Source organism: Centruroides sculpturatus, unplaced genomic scaffold (genome assembly GCF_000671375.1).
Source record: "Centruroides sculpturatus isolate CEXI.00-Female unplaced genomic scaffold, Cexi_2.0 scaffold3, whole genome shotgun sequence".
Taxonomy (NCBI): Eukaryota; Metazoa; Arthropoda; class Arachnida; order Scorpiones; family Buthidae; genus Centruroides; species Centruroides sculpturatus.
In genome coordinates, this window is record NW_019384366.1 from 1834566 (window position 1) to 1855630 (window position 21065).

Consider the following 21065-nt stretch of genomic DNA (forward strand, 5'->3'; position numbering starts at 1 on the left):
AAAAACTATTAATTTAAATATTATGCACTGTTTTCTTCAATAAAAAAAAAACCCATTCTTTTTCTTACTCTCTTCTGCTGTAATCAATTTTGACCTTGCCACTATTTCTCTATTGTTGTTATCTTTCAGACCATTTAGAAAAATCTTTATTTTCTGCTCTTAACTCTCTTTCTCATTTCTGTTTCACCATCTTTCACGCTGGCAGCAATGCTTCTCTATCCTTGAGATTATCTACTTTTCCAAATCCATAATTTTTTTTCATCTATATGATCCTTTATAACTCCCAACAACTTTTTTCTTACCATTTAACTCCTACATCCTTCTCTAACACATTCTCCACTAGTGTCATCATTATTCTTTCTTCCCTAAGTCTTAAAAATAATGGCTCTTTGTCTTGTTTCCAGACCCCTTTTTTCTCTCTTCACTCTTGATTTTTTACTTTCCTGGCTGTTATATATGAGGGAAAGTATAACGATTGATGAAAAAATGACCTCCAAAGGTTTTTACATTTTTTGGACTTAGGATACCTTGAAATGTTGAGAAATGCAAAAAAGTTTGGGGGTATTTTCTGTAGGTTTGGATGTGTGTGTGGGGCACAGTTTTATTCACCCTCTTTGAAGCTTAATAACTCCCGTGTTTTTTGTCAAAAATTTCTGAAATTTTGCAGTAAGGTTTGTGTATTAGAGGGATTGACAGTATTAAATTTTGGTGATTAAAGGTCGAGGAGGTGGGGAGATAATGGGAGTTGTGTGTATCTCCAGTAAGGTCAGATTTTAATGACAATTTTACTCATTATTAGCATTTACAATTCTTTATAAAATTTATCTCTACCCTCAAAATTAAGCTTTTTGTTATTTTATAATAGTTAAAAATATAAAAAGTTTTTTAATAAAATATAATAACAGATGGCACATCAAAATTTTAAATGCTTGAAAAATTGAGCAACTCGTTGCTGGTTTATTTTCTCTAGAGCTTTTGGTCACTGAGTTAACATTGCACTTAGCTATCTTCTTATTTCTCTCTTTATTGCCAGTTTTTCTCTTTTCCACTCACAAAACTAACCTATCAAATTCTCTTTTTGCAATTCTACATTCCTCTGCCATTCTTTGTAAAACCCATAATGCTAATTTTAAGAACTCTCATGTTCATGACAAAACTAGTTCTATTTTAACAAGGGCTTTTAAATGCTGCTGCTACCCAATATTTGTAAAGATCTTTCAAATACAGGTAAATAAATTGGTTCAAAAAATGTAATCTTGATCTATATTCATCAATACTTTTGTTAATCCACTATCTAAAAATGAATTATCTTTTTCAATTCTTGTTTTCTTTTTGACTTTAATTTTTTTGTCCAACTTGAAAATATCTTAATAAAATGTTTAGCATTTACTCTTCTTCTCTGTAAACTAACATATTGTCAACATATCCTGCGAAGCTTCTCATTCCCGAATTTATAAAGTATTCTTTATTATCCAGTTCTTTTAATTAGTAATAAGAAATTACTAATTCAGTTAAAAGCCTCTCTGTAAATGTATCAGTGGGCGTCCTTTATTCTGCTTATTTTATTCCTTTATTCTTCAAATTGGAAGTATGACTCAAATATCATCTATGTAACAAGTTAAACAATAAACTGAATCTCATCCTTTAAAATTTTTTTTTTTTTTTTGCAGCACTTCTCTATCATTCCTATATTTTTGGAGAAGCATTAGTTTTGTCTGTTATAGTTTTCTCCATGAGAGTTTTTAGAGTTAAGAGCTAAGGATTTTTAAAAAATGGCAGAGTACTAGGATCAAAGACTGATCCTGTAGACTTATAAATTAGAAAGTATTTGAAGCATCAAACATGGAGTGAAGGAATGCAAACTCAGAAAGATTCAAAAAGGAGTTCAGTGGAACAAACACTTTGTTTTGGAATGCTAGAATCAAATATTTTTTTAAAGTGGTTTGACAGATTTAGAATTGTAATGTCAAGATTGAGAGGAACAAAAACCAATGACAGTTTCATCTAAGAGAAGATGAGTTTTGTGATAAGTGGTCTTTCATGAATGTAAATACTAAGTGGTGTGGATTTGCAGATTGGATGCAGTAAAACCAATGATCTAATCAAATGTGGAACTATTCAAGATTATAACTGTTGTATTTGCTTTTTGTTGTGTACATCAAAATGTTCTTGATGTATTGTTAATTTGGGTGAACTGATTTGGAACTAAATACAGTAAAACCTGTCTATGGCGACCACCCATGGTTCCTTCAAAAAGTGGTCTTTTAGACAGGTGGTCCTATAATAACGTATTTCCGTACGTATTTTGCGTACTTTTTAGCCATTTCTACTAAGCAAAACTGGAGATGAGCAAAAATAAGCAAATTTTTTCAACAATAGGGCTATATTGGTATTGTATTTTATTCTTATCGGATACTGTAACTCGATTTACAGGAGTCGTGATTTTTGTCTGCAACCAAGTCAACTTAATTAATTCGACTTTGTTGTTTTCGTTTGCTCTTCAGTTACGTGTATTACGCCATTGGTATACAAGCCCGTTGTGTCTCTACATCACTTTGGTTTTGGTATTCGTTAGTTTAATCTTATTTTAACTTTAAAAATACTGTATTTTTTAATATTTAATATTTTCTTAAGTACAATAGGAAAAATTATTAATTAATAATAAAATGATTTTATTATTTTTTCTCATTATACGATTTCATTACATTCTGCGATTGCGGAATCGAAAAAGGAAGGTTGCCTGTAAAACTTTGAATGTAAAAACTGTAAAACTGAATTTTGCATTAATGCGTTTATTGTTTTTTGAATACTTTGCGAGCGAAAATTACTTAGATATTATTTTTCTAAAATTATTGTGGAAATAATGTAGATTGATACAGAAACTATTTATCGCACATGTACTGTATATAAGCTTCAAAAATAATAATAATAAAATAATAATAATAATAATAAATCAATAAATAAAATAAATATTATCAAACGATGAGATCAACCGATTAATTGTATCGTGTACAATATTTTATACCCCTAAGGAAAATACTGTAGGTATACGGTAAAATAAATTTCGTTTTCCCAGTTAAACTTCGCCACTAATTGCTGTTGTGATAAACCATTTCTCTTTCTCTGATAATTTTAACACGATCTTATAACGACAGCACTTTGCATTTCTTTCATTTTTCAGATATTTTCCAACAAACTGAAATGAATTTCCTTTGTTGCTAGACTAATTTATTAACACCTGTACCTAGTTTCAAGGGTGGGAGAAGTGCCCAGGATGGGTTCAAACGAGAGTTTAGACTAATTCATTATATTAGGAGGGGGAAACGTTGTTGAGATGGGTTCAAACAATAGTTTTCACTGTATATGTTTGTCTTTTGTTTTTTGCCATAACTGTGGCAGAATTCATACTATTATTGTAAAAGAAAAGTACAGTACACTTTATTTCAACATTTAACTTTATAATGTAATTTCACTAGCGTGTTGTGGCGTTGTGAACAGTGACCCTTAGCAAATAAAAGAGTTCACAGGCACTTTCGAATAGCATAAAACTATCATCATCAGGTGAAAAATTGAATACAACTGTTTCCAAGTTTGGAATATTCAAACAGTTTATGGAATTAAACAAAGCATGTGGATAGAATATCAATTTGAATTTGAAATAGAATAATATTCAAAAACTCTTGAGCAGCCATATGAGTATTGTAATATCCCAAAAAATGTGTAGTGAACAATAATTATGTACTAGAGATGTTGACTAGCTTGCTTAAATAATGTTGTCCATATTTGTGGGATCTCAATAGTATTAGTGTTGCAGGTTGTTAAGGCTGAGATGTAAAGGTTCTCCCAAATAAATAATTCTTGCCAATTGTTACACCATTTGAGTAACTTTGGCCCAGAGTGGTTGATAATCTTGCTCAACCACTTTTTTAGCTAATTTGGTTGATGGTCTGTTGTTTCTGATAGCGTCCTGATGTTCTAGGATGCAAGAAATTAACTTTCTGGCCGTGGCCCCTATGTAGCTGGTCTCTTCTCCTGTTAAATTATGTTTTAGTGGAATTTGATAGACCCCAGATTTTTCATTCAATTTAAAAATATTTCTATTGTTACATAATAGTGATGATGATAGCTTTATGCTATTCAAAAGTGCTTGTGAACTCTTATTTGCTAAAGGTCACCGTTCGTAATGCCACAACACGCTAGTGAAATTACATTATACTATTACTGTTCTCAAAAACTCAGAGAAACATGGAATTGCAAGAAAAGAATTTGATAGATTAGTTTTGTGATGGAAAAGAGAAGAGCTGGAAATAAGGAGGTAAATAAGATGGCAGAGAGGTCCCATTTCATTATGTTAAATCATAGAGACCAAAGTTTTATAAAACTGGAAAAAATTATGAATAGGAAGATAGTATTGAAGAGGAATGCCACACTTTAGTAGGCTGAGGAATGAGAAAGGAAAGAAAAACATGATAAATGCAAGGATATATACTGTATTATATATGATACCAATGGAAGAAAAATTGAGAATGAAGAAGTTTTAGAGGAAACAGCAAGAAGAGTCCTGGAGACAAGGCAGAAACAGCCATTTTTAAGACTAGAACAAGAAGAATGATGAAGGCAGTAATGGAGGACATGTTAGAGAAGCAGTGATACCAAATATTATGGATTTGTTGTTGTTTCTTTGGAAGTCATGTATAAATTATGGACTTACTCTCTGAATACTATGGAATGATCTTTTATACAAGACTTGGATAATCAAGATAATGCAATTTGTGTAGATGTTAATAATTTATTTATATAGAATTGCCAGCATGCCAAATCTCAAACCAGTCAGCATGGTCATACCAATAATGTGGAATGTATAGACAATGACAGTGGGTGCTGCTAATTTATAAGTAGTTAAGGGTCTGTCTAAAAATTGTTCTTCTGCACAACTTAGTAGCATGGTTGTGCTAACACCTGTAAAAAGAAGAAAATGTGTTCGGATTCATATTTAAAAATGATGTATGCTATTCTGACATGATCAAGCAAGCTGGAAAAAATTGTGTAATATGTATATGATGTAGGCAAAATGATGGATCACAAAATTTTTGTTATGAGTAGTCTATATTGGAAACAAGGGAACAAAGTTTGTGGGACAACCAGGGGATTGGCTGTGTATGCAGTCAGAGAAAAAATAGAAATGGTGACACTAGGAATCGGTGACTCTTAAAATAAATTTTGAATGAGTGGCTAAAGTCCATGGGCAAGTGGGAAGATAAAGCCTCCTAGTAACATCATAATTTTATTATCTGTTTTAGATGATAATTTGAAAACATTAAAACTTATTATAGAATGAAATTAAAGTAGTTTCTGAATATCTTAAAATTGGAGTGATGATGTCATAGAGAAGCAGAGGTGGATGGGGGCATTGTTCCCATGCATCCCCTCACTCTCCAACCATGACATGATCTTGTGTTACTAATGACTCTCTTCTCACTGGAAAAGAAAAGTTGTTTTGGCCACTTTCTTATTTAAGAAGGTTCCAGTGTGTGTGGAAAGATTCTTGAATGTGAATGTATAAATGGACAGAAATGCCATAAGGTTGTCAAGTATGAATGTGGAGTGTGATTTCAACAGATCTTAGAGTGAAAGACCAGGTGAGTTCCTGGTGTGCTATGTCCTGTCTATTCAACATTCTTCAGAGGATTGAAGCTTGCAAGAAGTTGAGCATGGGAAATCCACTTTTTTTCTTACCCACTCCTTTAAGGAATGCTGTGATGGTGGTGGTGTTGACTTTTGTATGTTGGTTATTTGGGGGTTTTTATTAATTTTGAATAAAACAAAAAGTTTCCTCATACTATGTGAACACTGAATACCTTTTTTAAACCTGTTAACAAACTGTAGTTATAAAAATATTTTTAAAGGCATTTACATACATGTGTTATAATAATTTTAGATATGTTATTAGCGGTGTTAATTAATTTGTGCCAACATATATTTGTTTAAATCCTGAATCTGTTCTGATAAACATATTCAGTTTTTATTAATTTCCTAGAGACTAACATGTTAAATTTGGATAATTTATACTATAAGCTGAACTTTCTGATATGGCTTTTCAAAATGATAGTTGGAGTTTGATGAATTTATTATACCTACTGTGTAATTCACTAAATTGTTGTTTCTGCTCAAATGTATTCAGAAACTGTCTAGTTTCTATTATGTAATGTGTTACAATGTGTAGTTTCTGAAAGTAGTTTTTGCAATTAGGCAGGTTACCTTTCAGGGCCTTAAATTAACTTAAGCAGGCTAAGTAGTAAGTTTGCGAAATATCCAGTTTCCTTGAACCTGTAGGAATTGATTTTTTCAGGCTTTGTACATATGGATATTTAAAATCCACTTTTTTTCTTGGTCACTCCTTTAGGGAATGCTGTGATGGTTTCACAGCCCATTTGCATGATTTTGAAATAATGCAGTTGACAAAAGAAAACTAAACCTCTTTTTTCGTAATTGAGTTTTTTTACATGGTAGAAAATAGTTTATTTGAAAACTTTTAAATTTAACTTTTCATTAAAATTGTGTTATTGTAAAAAGTTACTTTTTTGTTAAAATCAAGAGTTTTTTTTATATATATTTTTAAACAGCACAGTAGAGTACTATATGTACTGTACTGTACATTAGAGAATGCTGTATGTTGATTTTATGTTTCCTATGCTATCTTATGTTTATTATATTTACGTACAAATGATTTTAATGATAAAAGATGATAGAATACAAAGCTCATGTTTCTTTTGTAAATTGCTTATTTTTTGTTCCATTGAAGTTCTGGATCCTCTCAAGCATTTTTCTACAGAATGCATGTACTTTTACACAAATTTATGCTACAAACATATAGATATACAAAGAATAGAGATCTCAAGAGACTGAATAATTTCAAAGACTAGTATTTCTTATACAGGGTGATTGGAAAATGTCTGGCCAAAATTTAAAGGGGGTTAGAGGGGACGAATATAAAAGGATTCATAGTACAATGCTTATCCGGAAGCGCCACGTGAACGTGATAGAGGGCACTGTGTAGGGCAGTCGAAACAAGCCAGCAATGCAGAAAGCTGTGATTTCATACAGCATGCAGCACTTCACAAATTCTGAACTAGCAGATATCCATCTGACTTATGGAGCTGCGGATGGAAATGGGAGAGCTGCGCAAAGGTTGGGCTTATTAATGAAGGACTTGCTACATTTGTTTATGTCTCTTTCCTTTTATATTTCCACTTTATTTACTCTCCAGGACTTTCATGCAGCATTTCCGGACATTTTCCAATCACCCTGTATAGGGGTAAAAAAATGGAAATTTTTTCGAATAATGGATATTTTCCTGGGTGTATGGAAAATTCATTGTTTGCAATATAATGGATTCTCAGAACAGCAGATGATTTTTGGCAGCCTGAGTAATCTGTTAAAATGAGGTTCTTCTGTATATAGAAAGGCTGAGCAATTCTGCTCAATATCAAATAAATTTAAATTGTAATTCTTTGATCTATATTATGTTGAAAATACACAAATATAAAAGTTTGTTACATTTAAATCTACTCTCTATATCAAATACTTAGCTTAAAATTATTGTAAATGATTTTCCATTATTAAAAAAAATGTTAGCACTGGAAATCAATGAATCACAATGAAATTTCTGCTATGAATAGTCAATATTGGGAATAAATGTGTGAAGCCTGTGGAGTTAGGCCACCTACTGTGTCTAATGAAAAAATGGAAACAGTGGCATTGGGAATTGGTGAATTATAAAATTTTTGAACAAGTGGGCAAAGTCTGGGGTGAAAAGGGAGAATCCGCTAGTTACAGATCAAATTTTTTAAAACAAACCCATTTAAATATACAATTGGCACATCCATATGTAAAAAATTAAATAGCTACTTAAAAACTTTAATTCTGATAGTGATTCATTTTATCTAGCTACTTAAAAACTTTAATTCTGATAGTGATTCATTTTATCTAGGTTTTTTGTTTAGATTAATCACTTATTCTGTAAGAGGAAAAAATTTGTCCATGAATACTTTAGTTATAATAATTTTCTGCTATAGTTTAAATATATTGAACTGTTAAACACAAAGAAATTCATATTATTGTGGATACAGAAGCAGATTACATTGCTAATATTGTAATATTACATTTAAAAATTTGAAATTCTTTTGTCTAGTTATCTGTGTTAAAAATAATAATTTAAATATTTATTATAACTTTTATCCATAGAAAATTTTAATTTAAATTGATTTGGTTTACAGAAAAGAGTATAATTGTAATTTCAAATATTAAGCAAACTCAAAGAATGTTGGTTTTCAAATAGCTGTAGTTTTGGACAATGTATATTTATTTATTTTAACAGTAGATTTATTAATGAATAATTTTTAATTTTGCTACAGGTGGATGAAAAGACACGAATGCAACTTTTTAAATTAAGGCAGACATGGAATGGTATATTTCCGAATAAGAAGTTGTATGCAATTGATGCTAGAGTTAATGCTATTGATCCTGCATGGCCAATTACAGCAGAGAAACCACCACAGCAAACAATTCATGTCAATCCAAAATTTTTTGAAAATAAACAGGTACATATTATAATAGAAACATTTCTATTTAATAGAAGTGTTTAGTAATATATTCTATAGCTGTACATTTGTAGCTCAAGGTTTATTTAAAATTGATGGGTTTAATTTCTTCATCTTTCATTTTTGATGAATTACATCTAATTTTTGTAATAAAAATTAAATTTTCTTTATAGTTACAAAATCTTAACACATGCTTGCATGTGGTGGTAGCAGCAATTTTCTGTATACTACTAGTTTTCTTGCCAAAATTTTTCACCAAATTGACTTACTTGGCTGTGTTTCCATAATATATCATGTTATATGTTACTCATGACTGTGTAAAAATTTTAGTTGAAAAATTTTTTTATGCTTATCACAGACCTTCAAAACAGTGTTGTGGAAAATTACCATCTTACACATGCAATTGTGTACAATGTTTTTATTGTTACATGATTACATATATAAGGCAAGGATTTTCCATTCTAATGTCATTTTTCGGGATCTGATACCATGGTTTCTCATGCAGCATTTGTGATAAATCTGACCATGTCTCTCAGGACTGCTGGAAGAGATAGTCATTATATCATGGATGTTTTTCAGCTATGCATGATGAAATGACGTAGTTGTTATGATCTTGAATGCTTGTCTCTGTAAGGCCTGGAGCATTGTGACCTACAACAGTTTAAATGTTCTGTGTGTTTATTTCATACCTAAAACTTATACAGAAAAATCATTTTCTGGTAATGACTAACTTTGCCATGCCAAAATATTATGCAGTTAAAGAATGAGATAACTACTGTCTGTTAAACAATTTTTATTACTTATAACACCTTTGCAAGCACTTTCAACATTTTGTAAATGTCATCTTCAGGTCAAGAATTTAATTAGATGATTTTCTGGTCCTTATGAGAAACATTTCAAACTTCTCATCATTCATTTCCAGCTGAACTTGTTTCATATTAGTCCTTGCTATTGCAAAGTTTAGGAGGCTTCCTACGAGAGAAGAGTTAAGAATGTAGTTCTGTAAACAAAATAACATATGACACTGAAATTTTGTATGTGTAGAGAAGACACATTCCATTATTTTTCAGAATTAACAAATTTCAGAAATGGCAATTATATGCAGAATAATTGTGTAAAAAATCAACAGAAAATTGCTGCCTTATGCATGCAGTCTTTTTTTTAAAAAAAAACTACATGTGATTGCAGGTTAATTATTAAAGATGCACTGTTTATTATTATTTGTTAATTATTAAATGTTATAAGAAAAAATTAATATAATAGTTTGAAAATAAATGTCTTTGTCTAATGATTGAAATGTCTGAAATTGGTAATATACAAATAAATAATTTTATTCTATTTATATTTTCTTTGTTAATATGTAAAATTTTACCAATAAAATTTAAGCAAAAATGATAACTGAAAAATTTAATAGATTTCATTTAACTTTACGATTAATTTTTCAATAGTAAATAACTACTCACTATACCGAAATTACTTAAAATTATGCACTCAGAAACCATTTATGGTGTGATAACAAATCATTGAAAAAACAAACATTTTCGAGCCCCTTCTGGGCTGTGCATCAGGTTCTTAATCATTCCTAGATAGATATTTGATTAACGAATGTTATTTAAATAAAAGTTCAATCGTAACTTTGAAATGATTTACAAAAAAAAAAGAAAACCTATGTCGCGCATATGCAACGAGTCAGCCTGCCTGGACATTACAAGCGGCTAGAGCATGCTGTGAATAATCAACTCTTGCCAGGCCAATGACAAAACCATCTCCTCTTTAAAATTTAGGCACGTTTCCGAGCTTTCCATTCTAATATTTATACAGTAGAGCATCGATTATCCGACCCCCGATTAACTGTCACATCAGTTAACGGACCGTTCTAGTCGGCAAATTTCAAATGTCCGCTAGTGATGTGGCATTACAATATTTGGCTATGTCTTGGCTACTTTAATATTATTTTTGTTAAATTTTTGCATGTTTTAGCTGACATCAACAGCTCGACCATTGAAGGGAGGCCAGTATTTAAACGAGACTTAATTTTCTAATTATGAGTAGTAGTTTGTTTCGTGAGCAATAAAATAATTTAAAAATAATTTTTAACGATACAATAGCGACGATTATTATTTTTTAAAAAATTTGTTAGGCTAAACATCGATGAAAATTCAATGTGAAGTTGGTTAAAGCGTTATACTAATAAACTAATTACATGGGATATACTAATATCCTAATACACTATACTAATAATGTATTTTTTTCCTTCTTTTCGGTTATCCGATTTTCAGTTATCCGACCAATCTGAGTCACCAATTGAGTTGGATAATCGATGCTCTACTGTATCTAGGAAGTGCACTTTGATAGGGTTGGATCGTGTTATTTCCAGTGTCAACCCAGCTTGGGCATCCACACTTCGATGTATCATAAGGCAGGGTCTATGTCGTCATACATTCCAGTGGGGTCTTGTGATCCAGTTTCATACAAGACTGTGGCCTTTAAGCGTCAATTAGAAGAGCCTTTACATATTCTTCTAACACCAAGGCTTGCATCTATAGAACACGTAGCTGCAGAACTCAGTTATCACAAAGTTATACATAGGCTGATACAAGGTTATCAACATATATATTCAGAACATTCACAGGAGGTGGACTAGCCAATCGATAACCTGTATCTAATATCAGTATACACCAAGGTTGCCAGGAAACACCCAGGTATATCGCTTTCAGAAGGTGGCCAACTATTTTTAACATCCCACATAATGGGAAGGACCCTCCTAACCCCAGCAGACTCTCCGGAGTCTATAGTATCCCTCTAAGGGATAATAGATGTGATAGAGACCTGATATATATATAGGCTCTACTAAACTGTCCATGGGCATCAGAATATAAGAACATCATGCAGATATTCGTCATACAAGAACCTCCACTGCCCTCGCTACTTATGTAACAGATCCAGACATAGTAGTGGACTTTACACAGGCCAACCTCCTCCTCCTCCTCTGTGCCTCCCAATGAACACCACAAATGGTTAGAGGCTATGCACATTTTTAAATCCTCCATCACAGCAACATGTGTAAATTTTAAAGAGGAGATGGTTTTGTCATTGGCAACAGCTGATTCACAACACGCTCTAGCCGCTTGTATTGTCTGGGCAGGCTGCCTTGTTGTGCATGCACAATGTAGATTTTTTTTTTTTAAATTGTTTTGAACTTAATCGAACTTTTATTGAAACAATATTCATTAATGAATATCTGTCTAGGAACAGTTAAGAACCACCTGATGCAGAGCCCAGAAGGGGTTCGAAAACATTCGTTGTTTTGATGATTCATTGTCACTCCGTAAATGGTTTCCAAGTACATAGTTTTGATTAATTTTTCACATTGTATACTTGCAAAGTATGCTTTTACAAATTCTGTCATGGTTTAAAAATGATTTTATTTTGAATTAATATATATTTTTATTTAATTCTTTATAGTTTGTTAATAATAATTTACTCTGTATAGCATTTTTATAAAATATGGTATTAATTTATAACATTTGGTATTGCAGTTTTATCATCATCTAGATATAACCTAGATCTTTTTTGTAATATAATGCATATCCTGATTCATTTCAAGAATTTAATTTAACTGAATAGTATTATTGCAAAATTTATTACTTGAATTCTAGTTTGTTTAACGATTACACAAACTAGGTGGTCAAAGGTTGGTCACAATTGGATACCAATATTAAATCAGAAGATTAGCTCATATGAAATATTTTGCTTAAATTTCATTCTGTTTCTTTGCAATGACTTCCTTGAAGTCTTTAAAATTTTTCTTTTCTTTTTATTTAAATCTAATATATTAGAGTTTTTTATTGAAAGAAAAAGATTATTATTTTGTTTAAATTGGGAGATTGATTTAAAACTTATTTTTTGTAGTCACCACAGCCAACAAAAATTATCCCAGAAAATGAAGTAAAATCTCAAGAAGAATTGCAAGAGGAGGTAAGAAAACAGCTTTGGGCAAAACAGCAAGAATTGCTAAAATTACAGCAACAGAAATTGGAGTTGGAACTGATGCAAACAAAGGCTAAGTTAGAAGAGCAAACACGTTTACTAAACATGCATGATAAGGAGGTTGGTTGTAAATACAAATATCACTCATCATACATCAAAGAAGAATTTGTAGATAGGTAACACATCTATAAATGAAAATAAATGATGGTGATAAAAGATTTTGTAGTTATTTCTCTGACCTCATTTTGTCTGAGAATAACTTTATAATTTGGAATATTCTTCACAAAATTTTTAGTTTTTTTTTTTTTTGGTAAATAGAGATTTTAAATACAAATAATAAAAGTTTTATTTACAAATAATTGCACAGTATTTATTTGTGCTTCCATCAGGATCATTTTGAGATGGGTTGCCTCATCTAATATTTCTCTTTCTAAGCAGAGTAGTTGAAAATTAATTTTAAGTCACAATAATTATTTGAAATTTTTCAATTTAATTTGACATATATATAAAAATTGCTCATAGGTTGAATTATTTATTAACTGACATTAAAAAATTCCTATCAAATGCTAGTCTAATGATAATCTCTTCAGTTTATATAAAAATGAAAGTAATAATAGAAAATAGTATGTTATAAACGTTTTACATCAATGATATCAATATGATCAGTCTAATTTTTTTATTTTACATTAATACAAGTGTTCTGGGTACATGTTGCTGTTTAGTTCATTAAGAATGAAGTAAACATTTTTTTAAAGTTATTAATTGTTAAATATGTTTTTGATATAGTGAACGTCTCTTCAATCCGAAAAAATCTTTCCAGTAGACTACCTCACAGACAATTCAGGTTATAAACTCCTTTTATTGTTTTTTACAGATGCATTTCGAGCTAGGTTAATTTACTAGCTCCTCCTCAGTACTACAAGATAAATTTTAATTATAAAAATTGATAAAAACAATGTGAGTAGATAATGTTACAACAAAATTAAAAAACACATTATCATATGAAACTCATGGAACTCTTAAGGTATTGTGAAATGTGTTTTTTAATCTTGTTGTAACATTATCTACTCGCATTGTTTTTATCAATTCTTATAATTAAAATTTATCTTGTAGCACTGAGGAGGAGCTAGTAAATTAACCTAGATCGAAATGCATCTGTAAAAAACAATAAAAGGAGTTTATAATCTGAATTGGCTGTGAGGTAGTCTACCAGAAAGATTTTTTCGGATTGAAGAGACGTTCACTATATCAACATATAAAACAGCTAAACCATTGGAAAATTCAGAAAAAATATGTTTTTGTTGACATGTACTTTCATCATTAAAAAAAGTATGTTTTCTGAAGTTAAAGTTAAATGAACTAAACTTATTATAGCAGATAAACAAAATATTTGCTAAACTTTAGTAAGTAGAGTCTTGCAAACTTGACTTAATGTGAACTGAGAAGGTGGTGAGTTAATGAAAATGATGAGTTTAATAAATTCCTGTGTTAACAGTAAAATGAGAGAAACCTATTATTCTAGTCTAAATGGCAAGATTTTTGTAAATGTTTTATGTGCGCAAATTCATATACATATTAACTGAACCATTAATTAATGACTATTTTTATACGTAGTTAAATTTAAATTTAAAAAACTATTGGCTATTCAATGGCCACTTTCAAGTTAATGACTTTCTCATCATAGCATTTTGCAGTGTCATCTTGGAAAAGGATATTCTTTGTTAACATGTGGAATTGATGCTGTTATCAAGTATCATTGGTAAATAACAGTAATTCATTTGATCTCAGAATTCAGTTACAGATGTAAAAATTAGATTACATGTGTTTTGTTTTTGAGCAACATGAGTTTACGGAATGTCAATTTATCAAGAGTTGAGTTTTTGGGACTCTACTGTATTAGGAACTTCATAAACTATAATAAATGTTATAGTTTGTGATTTATATAAAAACAGACAACTGATTCTGACTATGAAAATCATATTTCCATTTCCTTACTTCACTGAATGACTAAAAGCATAGTCATTCAGTTTGGTAAACAAAATAGGTTTAGAAAAAGATAATTTTAAAATATTAATTATAGTTTAACCAGCTTATGACATCATTCATGGGACCGGCAATTTTTTGACATTATAACCAAGTGTCGTTATCTGCTGGATCATAATTTCATTCCCATAAAAGTACAAAGAGGTTTAAGAATCTATTATAAAATTCATTCTAATTTAACATCGTATGTATTACCGTAAAATTATTTCTTAATGGTAATACATTATACTGTATCTATTATGATGTATGTATAAAAATGCAAACTACATGTTTAAATCAACTTTATTTACATTATTATGTCTAAATTTACATTGATGTAATTTCAAAAATTATCTTTTATATGAAATTTCTATTTATCTTAAGTTTCAATAATGGCGGAGCTTCTGGTTTTGATAATAATGTCAAATCAAAATGCAATAAAAGGTTAAACTAATCTATGTCAATTAAAAATGGTTTAATTATTTCTTTATAATATGTTATATTAAATATAATAGAATATTTAACAGTTTAACATAAAGTAATTTAAAAATGAGTACATAATAACTGATGATAACCTATCCTAATGAGTACATAATACAATAATAACCGATTGTCATGTTGTTTAAAAGTGTGGCGAACCTCACCCCACCAAAGTCAGGTGGTGGGAGTACCACCCACAGTCGTTCTAGGAAGTGGACTCTGACCATAGGAGTGAACACACAGTATTTTCTTTGTTAAATAAAATTTGTAATCTAATTTTGTAAATTTGGGAGTGCTTCAAATATGACATTAAAACATGGTTTTATATGGTTACAAGTGGGATTTTTTAACATTATCTAGTATAGTAAAATCATGGGACCAATAAAAATTTGATGTTATATTAGGGTTGTCATTGCGTCCAGTGACGTTATAATTGGGTTAAACTGTATTTGTGTATGATTTTCATAGAGATTTTGGATAACAAAGTGTTATTTTGCTTTATCTTATTAATAATAGAACATTACATGTACATAGATATATTTTTATTTTAAAACAAAATAATGTCTGAAAAAATTTAAGATTTTCTGCATTGAAATAGAAAAGATATTGTAATAAAACTCAGCTTGAACATCTTGTTCTGTGCATTTTAGAAAAGACCACTGTATCAAACAATCTTATTATCTTCATTAAAAGTATCCATATCTACAATTATAGTAGAAATAATAGAGAAAAGAATATTGTGGAATCATACTGGTTAATTAAAGCAAATGTTTAGGCAGTCTTTTTATGTGCAGTTTGGTAATGGATGAAATAATCTAAGATTTGAAAAGAATACAAAATTGAAGAAAGAAATGTGAATGCACTGTAATTTGCTGTCCAATAACATAATATTTGCAGATAATGATGATCCACTACAACAACAATCAGATTTGCATTCTCTTGTGAAAGATTTGGATTTAAAATATCAGTAAGGAAATGCAAATGTGTAATAATCTCTAAAGAAATATGGTCAAATACCAAACAAATAGTGGTATCCATATATCTTGGTGTTTCAATTATGAGTGACAGGAATAACTTTCTTACTTTTCATTTTATATAAAATGAAAAGTTAGGAAGCAAGCTATTTTAGTTTCCATAATATTGACATACTTGAATGGCTAAATATGGTCTAAAATTAGTGTAGGTCTGAGATTAATGTAATAATTTATTAAAATGTGTTTGATATTAACTTACAAATTAGATGTAATAGCTGAAAAAAAACAATAGTACACAAATGATGAATGTTACTGAAATGAAAACATTAAGAATGACATGAAACAAAAGAGCAAAAATAAAATAAGAAATGAGAAAAATAAAATATACTGTACTTTTGTGAATTGACTGGCCTGTCACATACATGGTGCAGCACCAAAATCCAGACAAAATTCAATTTCAAATTCCCACCATTCTATACCACTGGTAGATGTCGTGTTTGGCATTCAAATAGCTTGACACATGTACTAAACCATCATAATCTCGAAACAGTTGCAATGTTGAAACCAAGTGCAGAGTATAACCAAATAGCCACTGATAGGACACACTTTTCACTTACTACAACAAGTAATAAAGTTATGTTAATATCCCTTCCAATTTCTGTAAAGTCCTGTACTTGACTAAAAATCCCAATTTGACTTCAATGCCCCTTGTATATAGTGTTTCAAAATTATTCGAATAACAACAACAAGTTCCATCAAGAATTCAACATTAGAAGTGATTGAATATCTAGTGAAATACATTGGAACATATTCTCAAGTTTATTTCTGAACAGACTCAGTAGTTCATAATGCTACCACTAGATGGCAGGCACTGTTAAAAAATGGATGCCAATAGTGAAGAGAAAGCATTTTGCATCTTACAGTTTCATGCGAGTAGGTCAGTGTTGGGTGTGCAACATTAGTTTTGTACGTGATTTTCTAAAGAATCACCAGCAAACAATCTGTCTTTCTAAGGGTTAATTGCTTGGCAAACCTTCAATTTCTGAGACCAGTGTGGAGAGAATTAGGAAATATTTTCAGCATAGTTCTCAAAAGTCTACAGCTAGAGTGAGCCTGCAATTTCCAAAAAACTGTGTGGCACATATTGCATAAGCATCTAAATATGCATCCTTGTTGAGTACTATGTACAGTACCTGGATGCAGTTAGATTACTGCATTGATGTTTGCAGGGTAGCAAAGGGAACTCAAATTAAACATCTATGACATCCAGCATCATGTTACCCACCGACATTTAAACTTGGACAGCTTCATTACGTATGCGAAATTACATCTTGTTTTGACAATTTATGAAATATATTTAACAATGAAATTATTATAATCATTTTGAAACACTTTGTATGATAAAATTTGCTTATTGTAATCACAGTCATTTAATATTATGAGAAGTAGTAAGTTCTAAAACATCTTGGTTAAAATAAAATATAAAACATTTTTCAACTTCTTAATTCAAAAGCTGGAACTATCTACTAAATACTAAAATTCACAATGATTAAAACAAACATTTTTGTCTACATTCAGTGGCCTGTGCCAGGTTAAGGAGATTCTATATTGAACATCTATCACAGGTTCAAAGTTTGGAACAATGCTGTTTTTATTGACATAATTGTCTTTAAATTGAAATATACTATATTCACATAAAGTTTAATATAGTTTTAACAAATTAAACAAATAATTACAAATAAAAATATTAAAAAGCCTCTAATAAATAATATGATTGAAAAACTAAAAAGTTAAATTATTTGGCAGGGTGTAAATTGCTATTATTATACATCCATGTGCACATATAATAACAATACTAAGATATCAGACAAATAGTTTATTTAAGAAACTGTTCAGTAATGCTATGCATTAATTTTGGTTCATACATTATAAATATTAAGGATAAGAGTTTATATTGAAGATCAGTTTTAACTTCATGTTATCAAAAAAGAACTAGATGAAATCAAAAATTAAATAATTGTTTGTTTAATTTAGACTTGTACATAAAAAAGTATTCTGAATTAAGATTTAAAATATAGAATATAGTAAGTTGCTGTTCAAAAAATCCGCTGATAATGAATCAGCATAATTTTTAATGATTAATTAAAAAAAATAGTAGTGACATCTTTATTAAGATGTTATAGATCAGGAGTCAGTAACCTTTGGCATGTGTGCCAAATGTGGCACACAGGATGAGTTTTAGTGATGCAGTGATTGAATAGAAATGTAGTAAAAAATTATATTTTTATTGTTAATTACACATTTAAATGGAAGCCATAGTTCATTGCAGGCCATGGTACGTTAAAAATGAATCTGTTGCTTGTATATTTATATTACAGCGCATGCATTTACAAAGTATATAATTCAATTAACAACTTCAAAATTATATATTTTTGAAGTCCATTATAATCAGACCAATTTTGATAATATATATGTTATGGACAAAGTGATTAATACCGGCATTATGAATAATGACCAACAAAATTGGACATTGTAATAAATTTCAATAATTTATCAAATTGACTGGTCATTATGAATACTGCTACCACCTAGTCGGGCAAAGTGATAACAATACTTTGAGGAGTGATCATCCAACATACACTAACCAATCAGAACTTACATCTTAGTTGTGCATGCGTATTGCATCTAGTATCGAATTTTTAATTTATGTGACCAGTAGTTAATCTTTCTTCTTTGACAAAAGTAACGATTATGGCGGAATCATTAATTGATTTGAATAATTGCTTCAACAACCAATTAAACGAGTTAATACAGAAAAAGGTGAGAACAATCAAATTTTTACAAAATCAGCATATATGTCAATGATACAAAAACTGAAAGAGTCAAAAATGAAAGTTATTTCTAAGTTACCAGAATAATATCAGCGTTTGTGTAGATATGACGTATCTATCGGAAATTTAGAAAAATTAATTATGCCTGTAAAAGAGGGTAATGCGATTAAATATTACGTTCACACGGAAGAAATATTTCAGATATTGCACGATGCCCATATTGCTATTGGACATGGCAGTAGAAACCGTACGGAAAAAGAATTAAGTACGAAATATAAAAATATTACAAGGGAGATCATAATTTATTTGAACTTGTGTGAAATCTGTCAGAAAAAAAGAATGTTTTTAAGAAAGGCTTGGTAGTTAAACCAATTTTATGTAATAAAATGAACTCGATGTCAGGTCGATCTTAAAGATATGCAGTCGCAAGCCGATGAGGAATATAAATTTATACTCGTGTATGAAGACCATCTAACTAAATTCGTTCAACTACAACCATTAAAAACCAAAAGGGCTGAAGAAGTAGCATATGTTCTTTTAGACATTTTTACAATTTTCAATGCACCAAGTATTCTACTGGGTACCAAATAGGGCATATTAAATCTATTATATTCCAGAAACTAATTTACTGTTTGTAAAGAAAACTTCATTTCTGTTGGAGGTGTATTGGGTGCAGAAATTTCGCTTAGAGAATGTGCAAGAATGTCATCAATTTCTGGAGGGCAAGGCTGATGCTGCTGCAAAATTGGTTGCAAATCTAATAGATGCAAATGCTATAAAGAAAACAAATTATGTAATTCCAAATGTCATGAAAATCTTAATTGCTCAAATAAACAAACTAAAAAACATTAATTTTTTTTATAATTTATACCAAAAATTGTTAATACTTTATGTTAATATTAGTTTAATTAATATAGTTAATAGTACGTTGAAATAATTCACAAGAAATAAATATTTCTAAATGTGAAATAAGTGGTTTTTTAAATCAAATTTAAAATTCAATACTAAATGCAATACGCATGCGCAACTAAGATGTAAGTACTGATTGGCTAGCGTATGTCGGATGATCACTCCTCAACTTATTATCATCACTTTGCCCAACTAGGTGATAGCAGTATTCATAATGACTGGTCAATTTGATAATTTAATCAATATTTATCACATTGCTCGCCCTATTTGGCCATTATTCATAATGTCCGGTCATTATGAATAATGCCCAATTAAGCACTTTCTCCATAACATATATAACAAAATTGGTAGAATCCTGTCAGCATTGGGAATAACACTATAACTTAGGTTCAGCACAACACTACTGAAAGGCTGCCAATCCATTACAGATAATTAAATATTTAATTACTTGATTTAAGTTTTGTCTCTAAAGTTTATTTTAAAATAAACTGTAGATTTAACTTTTGTTTTTTGTAAAATCTGGGAGCTTTTTTGTTTTTGTTTGTTTAGATTATCAAAGAGCACTTGTATTGATTTTTTTTGTCACCTACATTTCTTCAATTATGTAACAAACTTATTACAATTCAACCTGTTAGTAATTTTTAGAAATTTAAAATAAATGTATTTGTTTAAATTCTGTTAAAATTCATTTTAACAAATATATAACATGAAAAATAAACAAATTATATAGAAAATTCTATTGAGTTTTATAATGAAACCTTATTTATTTAATGCTTTGCTTATATGATTAAAAGAACCTAAAATAAAATGATTAAGTTTGCTATATTTACTCAGCTTGGAAAGAGTAAAAATATCTATTTAGATATGTTCCTTTTTTAACAACTGTGTGTATGTATGTATATATAAATGTGTGTTTGTGTTAAACGTTTTATGTACTGTGACTAATTAATAAATTTATTCAGTAATGTAGAAATAAAAATGTAAGCTAAAAGCCATGATTATAACTTTTTTTATAATTTATATTAAACAAATATTTTTACCTTTGAATATATTCAGATTTTTTATTTCTATTTAATATATTTAATGATTAATTTTATTAAATTAAATTTTAATCAGACAGAATAGAAAAAATAATTTATAAATAAGTAAATAATTGATAATTTTTTTTAATATAAACATAAACTGTATTTACTTGAATAATTAGTGCATTTCTCCCCTCAAAAAGTCAGAATGCACAGTTTATTTGAAAAAACAAAATT

At 29.7% G+C, this 21065-nt stretch overlaps 1 protein-coding gene across 1 annotated transcript in view; it reads left to right on the forward strand.

Moving 5' to 3' along the window:
- Positions 1-21065, forward strand: part of LOC111642603 — a 78757-nt gene that overhangs the window by 16556 nt on the left and 41136 nt on the right. The window contains exons 3-4 of the mRNA XM_023388972.1: positions 8415-8600; positions 12513-12710. Of these exons, the coding sequence (XP_023244740.1) occupies positions 8415-8600; positions 12513-12710 (384 nt within the window). The remainder of the gene's footprint in view (positions 1-8414; positions 8601-12512; positions 12711-21065) is intronic.